Below are 16,708 nucleotides of genomic sequence, written 5' to 3'. Positions count from 1 at the left end.
TCCTTTTCTGCCTCTGCCCTGATGAGAAGGGAGTTCCCCAGCCTGTAGGTATGGTGCCGGTTGTTCCTCCCCAGGCACATCACTTTGTACTTGTTGGTGTTGAATCCCATCCTATTCTTTTCCGCTCACCCCTATAACCTGTCTAGGTCCGATTTGTAGCCTATTCCTCCCTTCTAGTGTGCCCACATCCCCCCACATCTTAGTGTCATCAGCAAATTTGAACAGGGAGCTTTTTACCCCCTCGTCCAAGTCACTGATGAAGATGTAGAACAGTGTGGGCCTGAAGACTGAGCCCTGCGGGACCCTACTGCCCACATCCCTCCAGGCTGAAGATGACCCGTCCACCACCACTCTCTGGGTGTGGCCCTCGAGCCAGTTGGTGACCCAATTGACTGTGTGGGTGTCAACACCACAGTCCCCCAGTTTCTTAATGAGAACAGGGTGAGAGACAGTGTCAAAGGCCTTCCAAAAGTTCAGGAAGACTATGTCCACTGCTACCCCTGCATCTAATGATTTAGTGATCTGATCATAGAAGGCCAGGTTGGTCTGACAGGACCTGCCGCTAATGAACCCATGTTGGTTGCCTGTGAGCATGATCTCCCCTGCTGGCCTCTCGTGGATATGCGCCAGAATAATTTTCTCAAAAAGCTTGCCCAGGATCGAGGTAAGACTAACTGGCCTATAGTTTCCCAGGTCTTCCTCCTTCCCCTTTTTGAAGATGGGAACCACGTTGGCCCTCTTCCAGTCCACTGCCACTACTGCTTTTCCTGGTGGTGGCTTGGGGAGACCAACAGCTGCCAAAATCCTACATATATCCATGGACCAAATCAGATGGCACCGTGAGCCAGACTTGCCTCACAGGCTGTAAGTTGTCCCACTACCCTACGTCTAGTACTTGAAGATCCTGTTTGGTAATGCATATGTCAAAATGATGAAATGCTATAATATTGTGCTTAGCATAATGTTAAAAAAACATCAAGAACAGGGAGAAGCCAAGTTGGATATGATGCAATTCAAATTTATAGTATAATACATAGCAAATATAATATTATCTAATACTAATTTTGTGTCAGTATGTACCAGTGTTATGCTTTAGTTTATCTTTAGACTAACAGTGATCTTTTTCAGCTTCAGTTGGTCGGCTGATGGAATCCTTTCACAAGTGGTATTACAATTTATGTGGATTCAATAAAATGGGTAGGTATATTATGGGTTATGCATTGCCAGTTAAACAGCCTAGCAGATGCAACTAAACAGCTAAAAGATTTTTTGCATGTCCAGGTGTATTGAAATCAAGGTAGAGCTTTCTTATAAAAGTTAGCCATGCCTCTCTTGTTGTAAAAATAATATTCACAATGGGTAGAGTGCTGATAATTGTTAATCTAGTGATTAATCGGGTGCATTTTCTCTAAGCTGTTATGATAGCTAGTAAAAGTTCTTTCTGTAGAACCAGAGAGCCCAAGTATAAACTGATGGGAACTGGAGCTTCACAAAACGAGTTCTGAGCATGGAACAAGCATTTAATCTTCACACTCTCAGATGTCACTGTAAAAATCTACTTTTCAGTTTGATCTGACTGTGATTTCAAGTTAGAGAGGGTGTTACAGGTCCCAGTGGTTTGGATCCTGGTGGTTTGGATCAGGTTACAATATGACTTCCTAGAAGACCAATCAGCAGAATCTGGAAACATTCTTGGAAATAAAATCTGAAGCCAGTGATTAAAACAAAGTCAATATGCTCCTCACCAGGTCCATTCTTTTCACTTTTTTGCTCAGTGCCTAGTTATAGTAATAAAACTTAAAAAACAAATTTCTAGATCTGTCTACAAGAGTAGTAATAGGAGCATTTTCCTACATTGGTTCCATGTTGTGTCAAATGATCCTTGCTCCATTTGATCAGATTGTATTATTTGATTTGTATACTTTCTTTTGGCAGAGGCACCTGGGAAATAGGATAGTTGTTTTTCTGTACCTACAGTAAACTCAGGTTAACTTTGCACTGCAAAGGGAATGCAAATAATGTGAGCTCGTCTACTAGGGACCAGTTATCAGGAGCACAAGTGCTGATCCTGGGAGCAGGAATGCTGATAGGAAAATAGAAAAAATGGAAAATAAAGCAATAATGGTAGATTTAACCAGACCTTACTTGTAAATTGAGATGAATAAAATTAGATTTTTTTTTTCAGACTTTCCTTGTTGAAGCAGATGAATTTCCCTTTGTTCTGGCTTAAGCATTCTTTATTTTGATTTTCTATAATACAGCATACCATAGATACTGGGTAACGGTTCCAACTGATGAAAAATGAATGAATGCAGTTTTCAATAGAACTAAAATAATTACATAGCAAGAGAAAAATGTCTTTTTAATATTTTGATCTCTGAAGTCCCCTTGTAAATCCATCCACACCTTGAATACCGTGCCCCGTTCTGGTCTCCTGCCCCCCGCCCCCCTGGATTGAAAAAGGATATTGAAGAACCAGAAAAAATACAGGGAAGGGCACCAAGGATGGTCAGTGATATGGAGGGGCTTCCATATGAGGGGGGGCTAAAGAAGCTAGATCTATTCTATTTAGAAAAGAAATATGTGAGCTGGGACATGATAAGGATTTGGAAAATGGCAAAGGCAAAGTAAATAAGAATTTTCTTACCATCTCTCATAAGAACTAGGGGGTCACAAAATGAAACTAGTTGGTTGTAAGTTTTAAACTAACATAAGGAAGTTCTTTTTCATACAGTATGTATTTCAAGTGTGGAACTCATTGCCACCAGATATGGAAGCTGACAGTTTAACTACATTCAAAGAGGAATTGGACACATTCTTGGAGGAAAAAGGCATCAGTAGCTATTGAGTATGGGAATTAGAACTCTGAATCAGAACTTCCTAGACCATAAATGCTGGAGGTTGCAAGTGAGAGAGAAACTCTGTAAAGAGCCCTAGTCATACCCAGCTCATTTTCCCTTTTGGCATCCACTCTCATGGGATGCTGAGCAAGATGGACCTATGGTCTGACCCATTAATTGGCAACTCTTATGTTCTTAAGTAGTGTAATGTTACATGAGGAAGGATTTTGGGATTTTATTTCCTAATGGATTTTAAAGTCTTTCCTTATTGGGACATTTCCTTGTTCCCCTTCACCTTCACCCTCACTCCCCAATCCCTGGTTGTGTTTGTTTTTCTGGAAACTGAACTGTGCAGTTCATACGTAGATTTGAGATCAGTGTTTATAAGCTGTTCTGTAAACAAATAATCGGCCTTTGTCCTGGAATAGTTACAGAGAAACCGAATTATATTGAATAAGTATTGGTGTTTGAACAGTGTCATGAAAATACAAAGTATCATACAAAGTTTACTCCAATACAGTGATGTTATTGTAAAATTTTACTGTTACAGGATTAATGCGGGATGACACATTATATGAAGATGAAGATGTGAAATTAGCCGTCCAGAGGCTTCCACCAGAGCTATACCATGAACGAATGTTTCGCATCAAGAGAGCCATTGACTTGAGTGTGAAACATCGAATCCTTCCTCGAGAACAGTGGACGAAATATGAAGAGGTATGTGATATTAGAGACAAGTTACTGCCAATATCTTAAGTATGTTTTATATTGGCCACTCATTTGTTGTCATCATGAAAGTGTTTGTCATTTAACTTGCTTACTGCTACGTACTTACACTGTCACTCTCATTTACTAGTATCAGCAAATGGGACATGGACAATTAAATCTGCAGTTCTTGGGGAAGAGGGGACATTCTCTACATATGTGCTTACCTTAAACTATATTGTTCGTAATATAAGTTGATCCTGCATACAAGTCACTCCGACATTTTCAGTTTCACAATTAGGAAAACCATCTATTTCCCCCAAGTACAAGTGGGTAGTCACAGAGACTTTTTTTTTCAACTACCATTGCCCTTGCAACATCCTGCAATCCTGCAGATTGCCAGATGGCCTGAAACCACATCTTAATTACCCTGATTAAGCCGGTGGAAGTCATTAATCCAGGTATTAAGTATGGATTAATGACTTCCCTGGGCTAAATTGGGGTCACTAAGCCACTGTTTCAGGCCGTTCCTAAGCAGTAAGCTCCATGCTTTTTATGAGTTTGTTGCAAATAAACAAACACACTTACAGGCAAGGAGAAAAGCACATGGGAAGCCCTTGCGCATTGTTTGGTTTGTTTTGCAGTGAGCCCGCAGTAAGTGCAGAGTCCAGCAGAAATCAGTTTCTGCAAAAATCGCGCAGTTGTAACTTTGTCTGTTTCAGCATAATGATGGTAGAGCAGGTGATGTATGCAATACTTTCATTTGCGTCACCCTTAAGACCAACTAATGTAGCTTTTAGTGCAGCACAGTTGTATGTGTTTTGTACAGCAGTGCCATGTTTCTTTAAGTTAAAGATTGACCCTGTGTAAATCAAGTGTGACAGCTGTGACTTGATTTGATCTTTTTCCCTTTTTTATGGGTTGAGTTTTTGTTGGGGGGAGAAAAGAGAACAGATTGAGTTAATGTACCAATATGCACTCTTCCATTGAAATCTGTGGATCACTTGAAGTAAAATTGAACATCTACGAACTGTTAGAGAGAGTGGAACATAGCAGGAACTTGGAATGTCTTTCAGATTTACAGTGTATTTAATAAAGAATGCATGTCTTTAGAACACTGAGCAAAACTAATCCTGTATCTCATTAATAGAAAGGGTGTGTGTGAACCAGCTGCAGAAAAGTAAGGTAGGGTTTGACCTTAGTATGTCCCTACTCTTCAGTAACTGACTATAGGTAGGATGGAGTTTACCTCTCTTACATTGAGAGAAGCCACCTTGCACTTGTTGAGGGGTAGCAACATGCATAGGGACAGTTATTGTTGAATAGCTGATATGCTAGAAGTTCATACCTTGGTTTACCTTGTAGTAACTTTTTTTGTGTACCCCAGTTGGGGATCACTTCCTAATAACAACTTGAAGCTTTTTAAACGCTCAAATAAGGCAGTTACTTGTGTAGCTTCATTGAACTTTCAGTCTTGTAGTAAACTTCCTTATTATGATTTATGGCATTTACAAGTATCAAAAATTTTACTTATGGGTAACTACATTGAAATTATTATCCATCTAAATATAATTGCTGACTATTAATATGACACATCCAACTACTTTAAAGTAAATGCTTTATTGCAAATTCTATGCATTTTAAAGTTTGGAAGTGCATCCAGAGTTGCTGTTTGACTTTCAGTTATTCTTCCTTGTGAATTTATGCGTTACTCTCTTTGCAGGTACATATCCTATTCACTGAATATGTGGTATTAATGAGGGCTGTGCAAAACATCAGCATTCCACTTCAACTTCTGTTTTGACAGAACAGTATTTTGTTATAAAAGTACTGTTATGTTCCATTACATCAAAATGGTTTTGCTGTTTCAACATTTTGCCTATAGGCTGTAATGGGGAAGCACAAAACAGCCTATAACTTTGTCATTTCGTGCCTGATTCCGATGACACTTGCCAGGATGGTAACCCCTTCTGAGGGCGTGAAGCTTGCCAGGTTTCAAGGACATAGGTGCAGGGTTTTTTGGGAAGCTGTACCTCAAAATGCTGACAAACGGGAGCCGGGGAGCAGGAGCAGCGTCCTGTGATCCGGTAAGCAGATTGGGGTCCCGCATCCCTGGGAGGAATCTAGCAGAGCCCCTGCAGCCCTCCCAGGGGTGCAGGAAGGCCCCGAACTGCCTGTCAGATCACAGGAGGCTGCTTCTGCCTCCAGGCTCAGTTCCCAGTGCTGGGAAACTCAACCCAGCTGGGGAAGACTCCTTGCCCAGCTGGACTGAGTTTGCCAGCACTGGGGATGGAGCCTGGCTGGGGGAGGTGCCTCCCCCTGCCAGGCTCAGCTCCCAGCAGCCTGCAGCCCAGTGGAACTCAGCTCAGTGGCGGGAGCCAGAGTGCAGTGCTGGCTCTGCCCGCCTTCTGCCACCGGGCTGAGCTCCATGGTCGTGGCGAAGCTGATTGAAGTGCAGCCTGGCATTGGGAGGTAGGCAGAGCCAGCTGCACTCCAAAACACTCTGCCAGCCCCGTGGAGCATAGCCGAGTGGTGGGGGGCAGAGAGAGCCAGGGCTGTGTTCCCCTTGGGCTGAGCCACTTGGGCTGCAGAGCCGTTCAGAGCACAGCCCTGGCTCTCCCCTGCCTCCCACCACCTGACTGCTGCTTCAAAACTGGAAAAATTTTGAAACTTTTGAAATATTTCAGCTGGCCTTGTTTTGTTTCAAGGCTGTTTTGAACCCTTCATTTTGTTTCAATTTAGCCGTTTTGAGCTCGAAATGAGTTGAAACAGCTTTGAAACAAAACAGCCGGCAAAGCTTTGCACAGCCCTAGTATTAATTACTAGGGCTGTGCAAAATGTTGGCTGTTTCATTTTGATGCTGTTTCGACTCGATTCGAACTTGAAACGGCAAAATCAAAATGAAGGGCTTTGAAACGGCCTCAAAATGAAACGAGAGCAGTCAGAATGTTTTGAAAGTCTTGAAACGTTTTGAGTTTTGAAGCTGAAGCTGGGCTTACGTGCAGGGAAACTAAATAAGCAGAGAGTGGGGAAGGACTGCTCTGACGGTAACCGTGCAGCTGGCCAGTGACTGTTGTGTAGAAGCCCCAGCGCCAGTGAGGGTGCGCCTTAACACAAAGTCACATGTCCACAAGTTTTGCTTTTCAGCAGCCTGAGGTGCAGTTTCCCAGAAATGCCTGCACCTATCTCCTTGAAATTTGGCAGGCTTCCTGGCCTCAGAAGGAGCTACCATCCTAGTAACTTTCATCTGAGTCAGGCAAGAAATGACAAAGTTATAGGCAGTTTTGTGCTTCCCCATTATAACCTATGGGGAAACGTCGAAACAGTTTCGAGAAAACAAACCAGAATAGTGCTTTCAAAACGGAACGAAACTTGAAACAAAATAGTGTCCTGGCGAAATGGACATCAAAATGAAAGGGTGCTGTTTTGCTCAGTCCTATTAATTACTCTATGTAACTTTGTTTCCACCTTTCCTTAAATCTAGGTTTTATGTAACTACAACCATAATATAGGAGATTGTCAATTCAGTACCCACTTAGCACTGCAAACTAGGGATGTGCAAAAATTAGATGGGTGTTTTGTTTCAAAGCTGTTTCGACTTGTTTCAAGCTCAAAACAGTGAAATCAAAACGAGGGCACTTGAAATGTTTCAAAATATTTTGAGTTTCAAAGCCCAGCTTGCTTACAGCTAAACAGAAACTAAAGAGCAGGAGGAGAAGAGTGGGGAAGGACTACTCTCATATTGACTGTGTAGCTGGCCAGTGACTGTGATCCTTCCCTGGGGTCCCTTCCAATCCCAGTGCTCTGGGGGAGGGATGGGAGAACGGCATAAAAAGCATTGTTTGAACTGAGCTTTCTCTGTACCTTCACACTTACAAGTGACACAAGTTTTGCTTCCAAGACTTCGAGGTGCATTTTCCCAGAAATCCCTGCACCTATCTCCTTGAAACTTGACAAGCTTTGTGGCCCCAACAGGGTATACTGTCCCTGCTGTTTTCATTTGAATCTGGAAAGAATTGACAAAGTTATAGGCACTTTCGTGATTCCCCGTTATAAGCCGTGGGTGAAATGTCAAAATATGTCAAAACAGAGAAACAGTTTAGACGAAATGAAATGGAACAGTGCTTTGAAACAAAGAAACAAAACGCTGTCCTTTCAAAACAGCGAAATGGAAGTTGAAATGAAACAACGCTGTCTCTCACAGGCGTACTGCAAACCACTTAGCCAGGGGGCTAAGTCTGTCGCAACCATCTATTACTAGACTTTGAAGACTTAATGTCACAGGGAAAGGTGAAACAGACTTTTCTTAAACCCAGCCTAGTCTCTTCCTATTGGAGTGCTTCACAGAGGTCAAATTGTGAGAAGTGGGTTTTTGGGAACATTTGCTGGGTACTGTTTGTGGTAGCCAGTGGGTAGAAATGAGTTTAGCTTGCTATTTTTCATCTATAGCTGCTGTGGCTACCTCTGCATTCCAGTGCAGTTTTGTTTGATGTTTTGGTGCTATCAGTCTATTCCTTATCTTTACAACACTAATGCCTGGTAATTTCTGCTTTATGAACTTTTCCTGAGGAGCTCAAGAAGAAAAAAAGCATAACTCTCCTGAATTTGAATATAATGCTGTATACTTGTCATCTGAGAATCTTCTATTTGCTTTCAAATACTCAAAATATTCCTTTTACTTTAAGAAGCTCCTGTTTTATAAGTGTTTCTATCACCTTCTACTGTTATACTTTATTAAGGAATTAGCAGAAGGCTGCTTTTCTTTTTTTGGATAGTGAGTAGGAATGGATTTCTCTATTTGAAGCAAAAGTGATGAATTAATTTCAAGGCTTGGGGGGGGGAAAATTCAAGAAAATGATTTGAAATAAAAAATAGAATATGTAGTGTAAGTTGAAAAAAAACCCCTGAAAGAGTAACTTGTAGAGGAAGCTGCCAAGATAGGATTTAATTTTCACACTGCTATGCACACTGTATTTTAACTATTCTGCTATACCAGTTCGCATCAGAAATGGTATGTCAGAAAAAGTTTGTAAGCTAGCAGAATATCCCCTCCACCTCTTTCCTTATGTTCTGTTGTTTTTAAATGACTAGCCGACAGGTAAAGTGGCAGAGAGACTGCATCCCCCCTCTTGACACAGTTTAGTTTAATCAGTCCTTATAGCTGCTTTCAGACCACTAAATGTACTGTCCACTGATGGGTATTTTTAATTGCTCTGAGTATAGTATTTCATATTTGGCACAATAAAAACACAATTTGGAATTTTCCAAAGATCTTTCCTTTCAGTTTTAAAAAAAAAAAATATATCAACACAAAATTGCAGTTCAGTGTATCTTAACTTCCAAGGAGTGTAAATTACTTTAGACATCTGTTATGAAATCTTATCCAAAGTTGTTTGTAATCTAAGTGAAACCAGTTACAAAGTCCAAAAATTGTATACATGTTATATGATTCGAGGTTAGAGCAGTGATATGGTATCTGACTAGCTTGGGGTAGGCAATTATTTGGGCCTGGGGGGCTACTTGGTGAGGACCCCACATCCCAGACAGCTCACCAAAACTCCGTAAGTGGATGTCCTATGCTCGATCAGGCAGCTGGGTTGGGGCTGTGGGCAGGTGGGAAGAGGCATCTGGTAGTGCCAGAGTTGAGTGGGGTAGAGCAGGCATTGCAGGGCCTGGGGCTGAGTCACAATCTGCTCCCTACATATCCCTGTGATGGGCACCAATTCTGCAGGCAGGGGCATGTGGGGAATGGATTGTAGCTTTCCCCTGGGCCCTGGCCCTGTCACTGCCCTGGCCATGATCCCAGGGCCTCCATGGAGCCCAGGCAAGGTGCATGACTGGGTAGATGGGATGGGGCCACAGGGAAGCAGGGAACCTAGAGCAGGACAGATGGGCAGGGCTGGGTCCAGGATTTTGGGGCAATGCTGTGGCCCGGGGCAGAGACGTGACCTGCTCCCCATACTCCCCTGGCCTTGTAACTGGTGCCAGTCATAGGGACACACGGGCAGCAGATTGCGGCTCTGCCCCAGGCCTAGGCCCCATGCTGTCACCATTTCACCCTGTGATCTCGGCTACCCCTGCCCATAATACTCTTAGACGCTGTTCCTAGCTCGCATGGGTCCCAACCCTGGCAGTGGGTGCAAAGCAGATGGACTGGGGTGCCTGGGGAGCAGGACTGGGCCTGGCAGCAGCTGGAAGAGATACCAAGGCTATTGGAAAGTAGAGTCTGGCCACTGCACCATGCCAACCTTGCTGCATACCAAAGGGCAGCTTTATCTGGTGTGCGCACCATGGTCTAGAATGCCCCTCTGCTCTAGCCTATGCTGGGTACATGTAACTATTTGAAGGTCATTTTAAATAATGCACAGTTGCCAATAAGGACACACACACACACACACACACACACACACACACACACACACACACACACACACACACACACACACACACACACACACACACGCTATTGACAGCTATTCTACTGTGCTATCTGTATTAATCCCACCTATGCTATGATCCTGCAAGCTAATGCAAGTATGACAGGATCGGTCCCCAGGGGCAGTAGTGATGCCCATGGTGGTCACGTGGCTCCTGCCCCACTCCAGTTCCTCAGGTACGTTCCTTTTCTGCTCACCTGCCATGCCTTGATGAAATTATTTGATTGTAAGAAGGGAGGCTGTTCCAGGGTCCTGGAGTGATCCCTTGTCTATTCTTCAGGCTCCCAGATGTAGCTGATTCCAGTCCTATTCCTCCTGGCTCTGTTCCTGCCCCCCAGCACCAGTTGCCTTAAGGGCTGTTCATGGCCTCCTTCCACTCCTACAGCCACACCTATGCTTCACAGACCTCGACTGTACTGACCCCCAGACCTGTTTCTACCACTCTTATAAGACAACTTTGGTACTCCCCAGCAGCAGACAGTACACACAAGCACAGGATACTATCATAATGGGGATGGCAAGTACAGAAACATGGGTCGCAGACAATGAGCAAAGAGCACAGATCCATAAAGGAGACTCTATTTTATTGCATGTCACTCCCACAATGCATCACACAAAGTAGCTGTGGTGCCCTCCTGTTATCCTGGTGGGGAATGCACAGTTTGGGAAGGAAGACTAGAATTGCGTATGAATTAGGTGCTTGATTCAGTTAAGGACTTGCACTCTGAGGTCAGGGGTAGTGCATAACCCAGACTCCTTCTAAAGTAACAGGGTCCCAGTAAAGTGCATGGGGAGAGTTAGTCAACATACTGAGCCAGGGGGCTGTCTGTAGCTGGCCAGTGGGAATCCTTGTAGCTTTTCTGGGGTAGAAGCATTTTTCACTCCTTATATTGGAGATGTCCCAGTGCAGAAAGAGTAGCTCTCTGGACCGAAGCAGGAGCACGACTCTAGCCTGACGGCTAGGGCATGCAAGGGATTTGAATGTTTTCAGGCTGAAGAGAGAATTTCATAGATTTCTAGGGTCAGAAGGCAGTTCATCAGGCCTGACCCCCTGCTCCAGGGAGGAAAGAGCGCTGGGGTTAAGTAACCCCAGCCAGATGCTTATCCAATCTCTTCTTGAACACCTCCAAGGTAGGGGAAAACACCACCTCCCTTAGAAGTCCATTCCATATTTTGGCAACCCTCACCATAAAGAATTTCTTTCTTATGTCCAATCTAAATCTATTCTCCTTCAGTTTGTGGCCATTATTTGTGGTAACCCCAAGGGGCACCCAGGTAAACAGATTGCCCCCTATTCCCTGCTGCTCCTCCTCCCTCCAATGTGTTTATAGACAGCCACAATATCACCTCTCAGCCATCTCTTGCAGGGGCTGAAGAGATTCAAGTCCCTCAGTCTGTTTTCATAGGGTCTTGCCTGCAGGCCCTCAACCGTAGGAGTAGCCCTCCTCTCAAGGTTATCCACATCCCTCTCGAAGTGCGGTGCCCACAAAACTGGATGCAGTACTCCATCTGCAGCCTCACCAATGCCGCATAGAGGGGAATTAGCACTTCCCTAGACCTGCTTATGATGCACTTGCTCATGAAAGAAAAAGTGTGGTTAGCCTTGCTTATTGCCTTGTCACAGTGGCAGCTCATGTTCATTTTTGCATCAACCAGGACTCCAAGATTTGTTTCTACTGTTGCGGTACTCCGAACGGTACCTCGCAGTCTATAGGTGTGTTGGAAATTCTTTCTCCCCAGTTGCAGTACATTGCATTTATCCTTGTTAAATTGCATCCTATTCTGATCAGCCCAGTTCCCCAGTCTGTCCACATCTGCCTGAATTCACTCCCTGCCCTCCAGTGTGTTAACTGTACCCTATAGTTTAGTGCCGTCTGCCAGTTTGGACAAGGTGCTTTCAACACCTTCATCCAAATCACTGATGAAGATATTAAACAGCACTGGTCCAAAGACAGAGCCTTGGGGGACACCACTGCTCACATCCCTCCAGGGGGAAACCAACCCATCTACCGCCACTGTCTGGGTGCATCCCGTGAGCCAGCCTTTCACCCACCTTACTGTGGAAAAAATCCACATCACAGCTACTCAGTTGGCTCATAAGAATTGGGTGCGACACTGTCAAAAGCCTTTTTAAAATCCAGGTAAATAATATATACTTCCACTCTTGCATCTAAGCACTTTGTGACCTGGTCATAAAAAGAGACCAGATTAGTTGGGCAGGATCTGCCTGCTATAAACCCATGCTGGTTGCCCCTTACCCTAGTGTGACTCAGTGGCTCCCTGCAAATGTGATCCTTTATGATTTCTTCTAAGGTCTTGCTGAGAATAGAGGTGAGGCTAACTGGCCTATAATTACCCAGGTCCTCCTTCCTCCCCTTCTTGAAAATAGGGACCACGTTGGCCCTTTTCCAGAATTGAAGTTGTTCTGTTATTTTTGCTTAACAGACATACAACCATAATATAAATTTATGTTTTCAGGAGCATGGCTTTCAGCCAGAATCCTCCATAAATTGAATCAAATTGAATTGAAGCTGGATTTCTACTTTCTGAATATAAATAGACATTGATTATCTGTGCTGGGATGTGTCCTGGCACAGCTGATACATTTCATTGGGTGAAATGCATGTCACCCATTCATGCTGCAGGACAACAAGCAGTGTATTCTTTGCTTTCAGAGATGTGCCCAAGGGAATCTCTGATGCACATTTCTAAGTGGGGAAAGCTAGCTCTGGTGCGGTCCTGGGGCTGGAACTGCCAATTAGCTGATTGGTAGTCTCTGCCCTGGGTCCACACCAGAGTATTAGTGGGCACTTGGAGAATGCCAGGTGGGAACAAAAGTAGGCACCCGCAGGGTCTCAGGGGCCCATTCCAGCATGCCCCAGGAAGGGGGATTCCTGAGATATGGAGGATTGGGCCTCTGAAGCCCCAGGAGTTCCTGTCCAGGGTGGCTTGAGAATATGGGCAACTCCAGGCTGCCTGTGCTTTCCTGCCTTAAAGCAAATAGATGTCAGACAGAAAATAGTGGCAAAATCATGCTACCAGTATTGCAGCCACAAACTTTGGTCATATGTGATGGAACAAGGGGCATGAACTGTATCAGCTTGCTTGGTGTTTGTGCCTCCACAATTTTTTTTTTTTTTTTTTTTTTTTATAGTGGCATAAAGATGATGTCTGGTTTATACCCACTCAACCACTGGGCATCAATAAAGGAGGTGGTGTTACCACATCCCCCCCTTCTCTTTCCCTCTATCTTAAGCACAGCTACCAGTGTGTCTTAGGGAGAACCTGAGCCTTTCATTGTGTTTGGCCTGCTTTGAGAGCATGAGCATATGAACACGTAACTGATATTAAGGAGGTTGGGACTGCATATTAAATCAGCTGATCCAATAGTAACTGCTTCTTGCCTCCCAGTAGATGAAATCTGGACACTGGTAGCTGGCTGTCTTTCACTGAGTGGTACTCTGCTATAGATCAAATTTCCATTTTCCACAGGGTAAGAACATGAATGTGGCTAGTTGCTAAGGATCACATGGCATGTTTTAATGCCTACTAGATTGGATCCTGCAGGGAACTTAGGCACTTCTCCATTTAGTTTATGAATCCTGATCAGGATCAGGTGGGAGGTAGGTCCTGAGTTGCATGCTTAAGAACATAATTCTAGATTCCTAGGGGGGAAAAAAAAAAAGAAGTTAAAGAGGGAGCCACTTAATGAGCTTGGGTGCCCCTAGGAGTGGGTGGCAGCTTAGGTGGAGCTTTTGAAATCATACAGATGGAATTGAGGCACCCATGTCCAAGGAAGTTCTTTATTGAATCTAGCCCAAGGTACAGAGCTCAACATCCATTGGATCCAATAGATTGCTAAAGTAATTGAACACTTGTTTGACAGATTCACAACTGTTGAGCATATTTGGATTTATGCTGGATGCTGCTGCTGTATTATGTATTATTGGAATGTATTGTTGGGCGAGGGTAAAACTCAGAGACATCTAATACTTTAGCACACAAAATCCATTTCAGCAATATAAAAACATGTTTCAGTGCAGGCATTTTAATGGGCCTTTAATTTGTAGATTTTGAACCTGCCAATGAAATAACTGAACCTATCTGAACAAGGAAGAAGTTTCCCAAATGTAGTATTGGTATTCTGAGCCTGGTTGTCACTTGGGCATATTTTGAATTGAGCAACCAAGTAATACGGCAGCTTCAGTTATCAGAAATCCTGTAAGGGGGCAGAGCCCATGTTTGTTGGGTTGCAGAGACGTAGCTGAAAGCATTTGCTCTGGTAATAATGGAGGAACAGAAAGAAGTTAAGGATGCAGCTTAACCATTGGATATAAAGCTGTAGATGTAGCTAGAAAATTCTCTTCTTTACTTTTTAAAAAAATGAACAGGGTTTGATAGGTACCTGGTATTATTTTTTATTTATTATATATATAATAAATATAAAATAATACCAGGTACCTATCAAACCCTGTTCATTTATATAATATAAAAAAAAAGCACCCTTAGGACTCTGGAAGTATGACTAAAAAGGAGATGTGTATGCATATATGCGTGTAGTGAAATTTCTTATAATTTATTCTTTTTTTTTTTTTCAGGATCAGCCTTATCTTCAGCCCTACCTGGAAGAGGTCATCTGTGAACGGCTTGAAAGAAAAGCGTGGAAGAAGAACTAACTGCTCTTGAAATCCTTCATGCAAACTGCTGGTTTTCTTTCTAATAAATCTTTTAAAAGATATGGTTATTGAAGAAATCTATTGGGAAGAAAATGTGAGGCTAGAGAAGCAATTGATTCAGCTTGTTCACTGAATTTGTTCATCCAACCAAAATAAACAGTTCAGAGTACAAAATCTACTTGCAAGATTTCTTTGAACATTGGTTTATTAAAATTTACAGACCTTTCCTATGATTGGATGTATTACACATTAGTGTGGTGATATGTAATCTTCATTCCAGCCTCTTGATTCATACCCTTGTCATAGTACAGCTGTTTCCTGCAGCTGGAAGGGTAGGTAAATGAATCTTGGGTGTTTATCCCTACTTTTTTGGTTAACTTCTGAAGAAGAATCCTATAATCTTATTTGCCTCTCTCCCTTGGAGATAGAAGTATTATGACACATGCTCGATTGCTTATTCAACAATATCACAAAATTTGTGTAGATGGAGTTCTCCAATAATGGAATTTCAGTACTTTGTTAATTACAAAATAAAGAACTGCCTCAATTTAATCTTTTGTAGCGATTAGAAAGGGTACGTCTAACCTAGTAACATGGACTAGAACGTCTTGAGAATTTAAAGTTGTATACTCTGATACCCTTTCTGAAACTAACTAATGATACAGATCTTCCTCTCCCTTTCTTTGTTCAAAATTAGGCCTTTAGAAATTGGTTGATCACAAAGATTGTTTACACTAACAGCTTAAGTATCAAAGATCTTGAGATCAATGAAGTTAAAGTATTTCCAAAAAAAGCAGAGCTTACAAATGCAATCTCAAAGCTGACAATGGATCAAAAACCTTCTGTCAGTTTTGTGCCAAAACTTGCCTTGCTTCGTAAAGCCAGCTACCTGAAATGCATGAGGAATGTACAATAATCAGAAGCTTACTTCCTGCCTTGTAACAAGATGCAGGGCAAGGATATTATTATTATTAATTTAAAAAAAATACAGGAGATTTGGGATGAGCAAAGTCTGATGTTAATATTTAGTGTGACCTGATAAACTGCATATTGGACTGGTCTTATGAGAAGTGGCCCTGCCCTGTTGGGTGACTGGGCAGAGAGAGACTTCAGTTACCCGCTTTATATAATGACCCTTGGATTAAGAGATGAGTAATTCAGAACTTCACATTTTATGGTAAAACATTTTAATAAATAAATATAAGTTGCCAAGATCCATCTGCAAACTTTTGTATAAGCCTCAGACTAAAAGCTTGGGGGGGAAAAAAAATTATTATACTGTTCTGAAACTCCTTACCATTGCATTCGTACAATTTCAGTTGTTTCTTTAGTGAAAGTATTCAGTGATTTGTTGTTGTTATTGTTGGTTATCTTCCACAAGGAAATCACTCTTGATCATTAAAGTAGTCTTTACATGGCAAGTAAGTTCATTATTTATTATTCTCTGATATAATCAAACTCCTAAAACAGAAGTATGAGAATGTCTTGTCTATATTTGTCTGTTTTAGGAATTTTAGAAGTAGAATTTAAATTCCTTCAGCACACTGGAGACAAGGTGCCCAATTAAAAATTTAAAGTGTAGGATGATTAATTTAAATAGATGTTCAGATATTTAGGTTTTAAGCTAAAATCTCTTGGCTTCTCTTTGGTATTGCAGTGTATTAGTCTGACTGATGTTAATTACTGAAATTCTTTATAAAACAAAAACGAGACACCTTTAAAGGGTCCTGACCTTCTGGAAAGTGCTGGGGAGTCGCCTTTTGAAAGGTACTGCTAGTTAGTAGTTGTGCTTGAAAACCTGGTGTGCAGTAGATAAGGACACTATTTAAATGTCAAAAGACAAATTTACCAGCCTTTTGAACTGCGTTAACTCTTACAATAAAATATTGTGTTCCTTTAAATTTAGAATTTAAATTATCTGCAGGGGAAGATCTGTCTCTAAAAGCAGCCTTGTCTATAGGATTTTCTGACATTGTCCATGAAGTCGTATCTTCAGTTGCCTATAACTTGGTCTGAACATGTCTGCCTCAGACTGATGTGTTTTGGAAAG

At 42.4% G+C, this 16,708-nt stretch overlaps 1 protein-coding gene across 2 annotated transcripts in view; it reads left to right on the top strand.

The window, feature by feature from the left end:
- Positions 1 to 14,836, top strand: part of LOC109320643 (cytochrome b-c1 complex subunit 7) — a 16,608-nt gene extending 1,772 nt beyond the window's left edge. For both annotated transcript variants that reach the window (XM_019550827.1, XM_019550837.1), the window contains exons 2-4: positions 1,129 to 1,197; positions 3,391 to 3,557; positions 14,581 to 14,836. In XM_019550827.1, the coding sequence (XP_019406372.1) occupies positions 1,129 to 1,197; positions 3,391 to 3,557; positions 14,581 to 14,658 (314 nt within the window). In that variant the 3' untranslated portion in view covers positions 14,659 to 14,836. The remainder of the gene's footprint in view (positions 1 to 1,128; positions 1,198 to 3,390; positions 3,558 to 14,580) is intronic.
- The last annotated feature ends 1,872 nt before the right edge of the window (positions 14,837 to 16,708 follow it).

The sequence above is a fragment of the Crocodylus porosus genome, unplaced genomic scaffold (assembly GCF_001723895.1).
Source record: "Crocodylus porosus isolate Cpor-Errol unplaced genomic scaffold, CroPor_comp1, whole genome shotgun sequence".
NCBI classification, from domain to species: domain Eukaryota; kingdom Metazoa; phylum Chordata; order Crocodylia; family Crocodylidae; genus Crocodylus; species Crocodylus porosus.
This window is presented reverse-complemented; position numbering and strand designations above follow the sequence as displayed.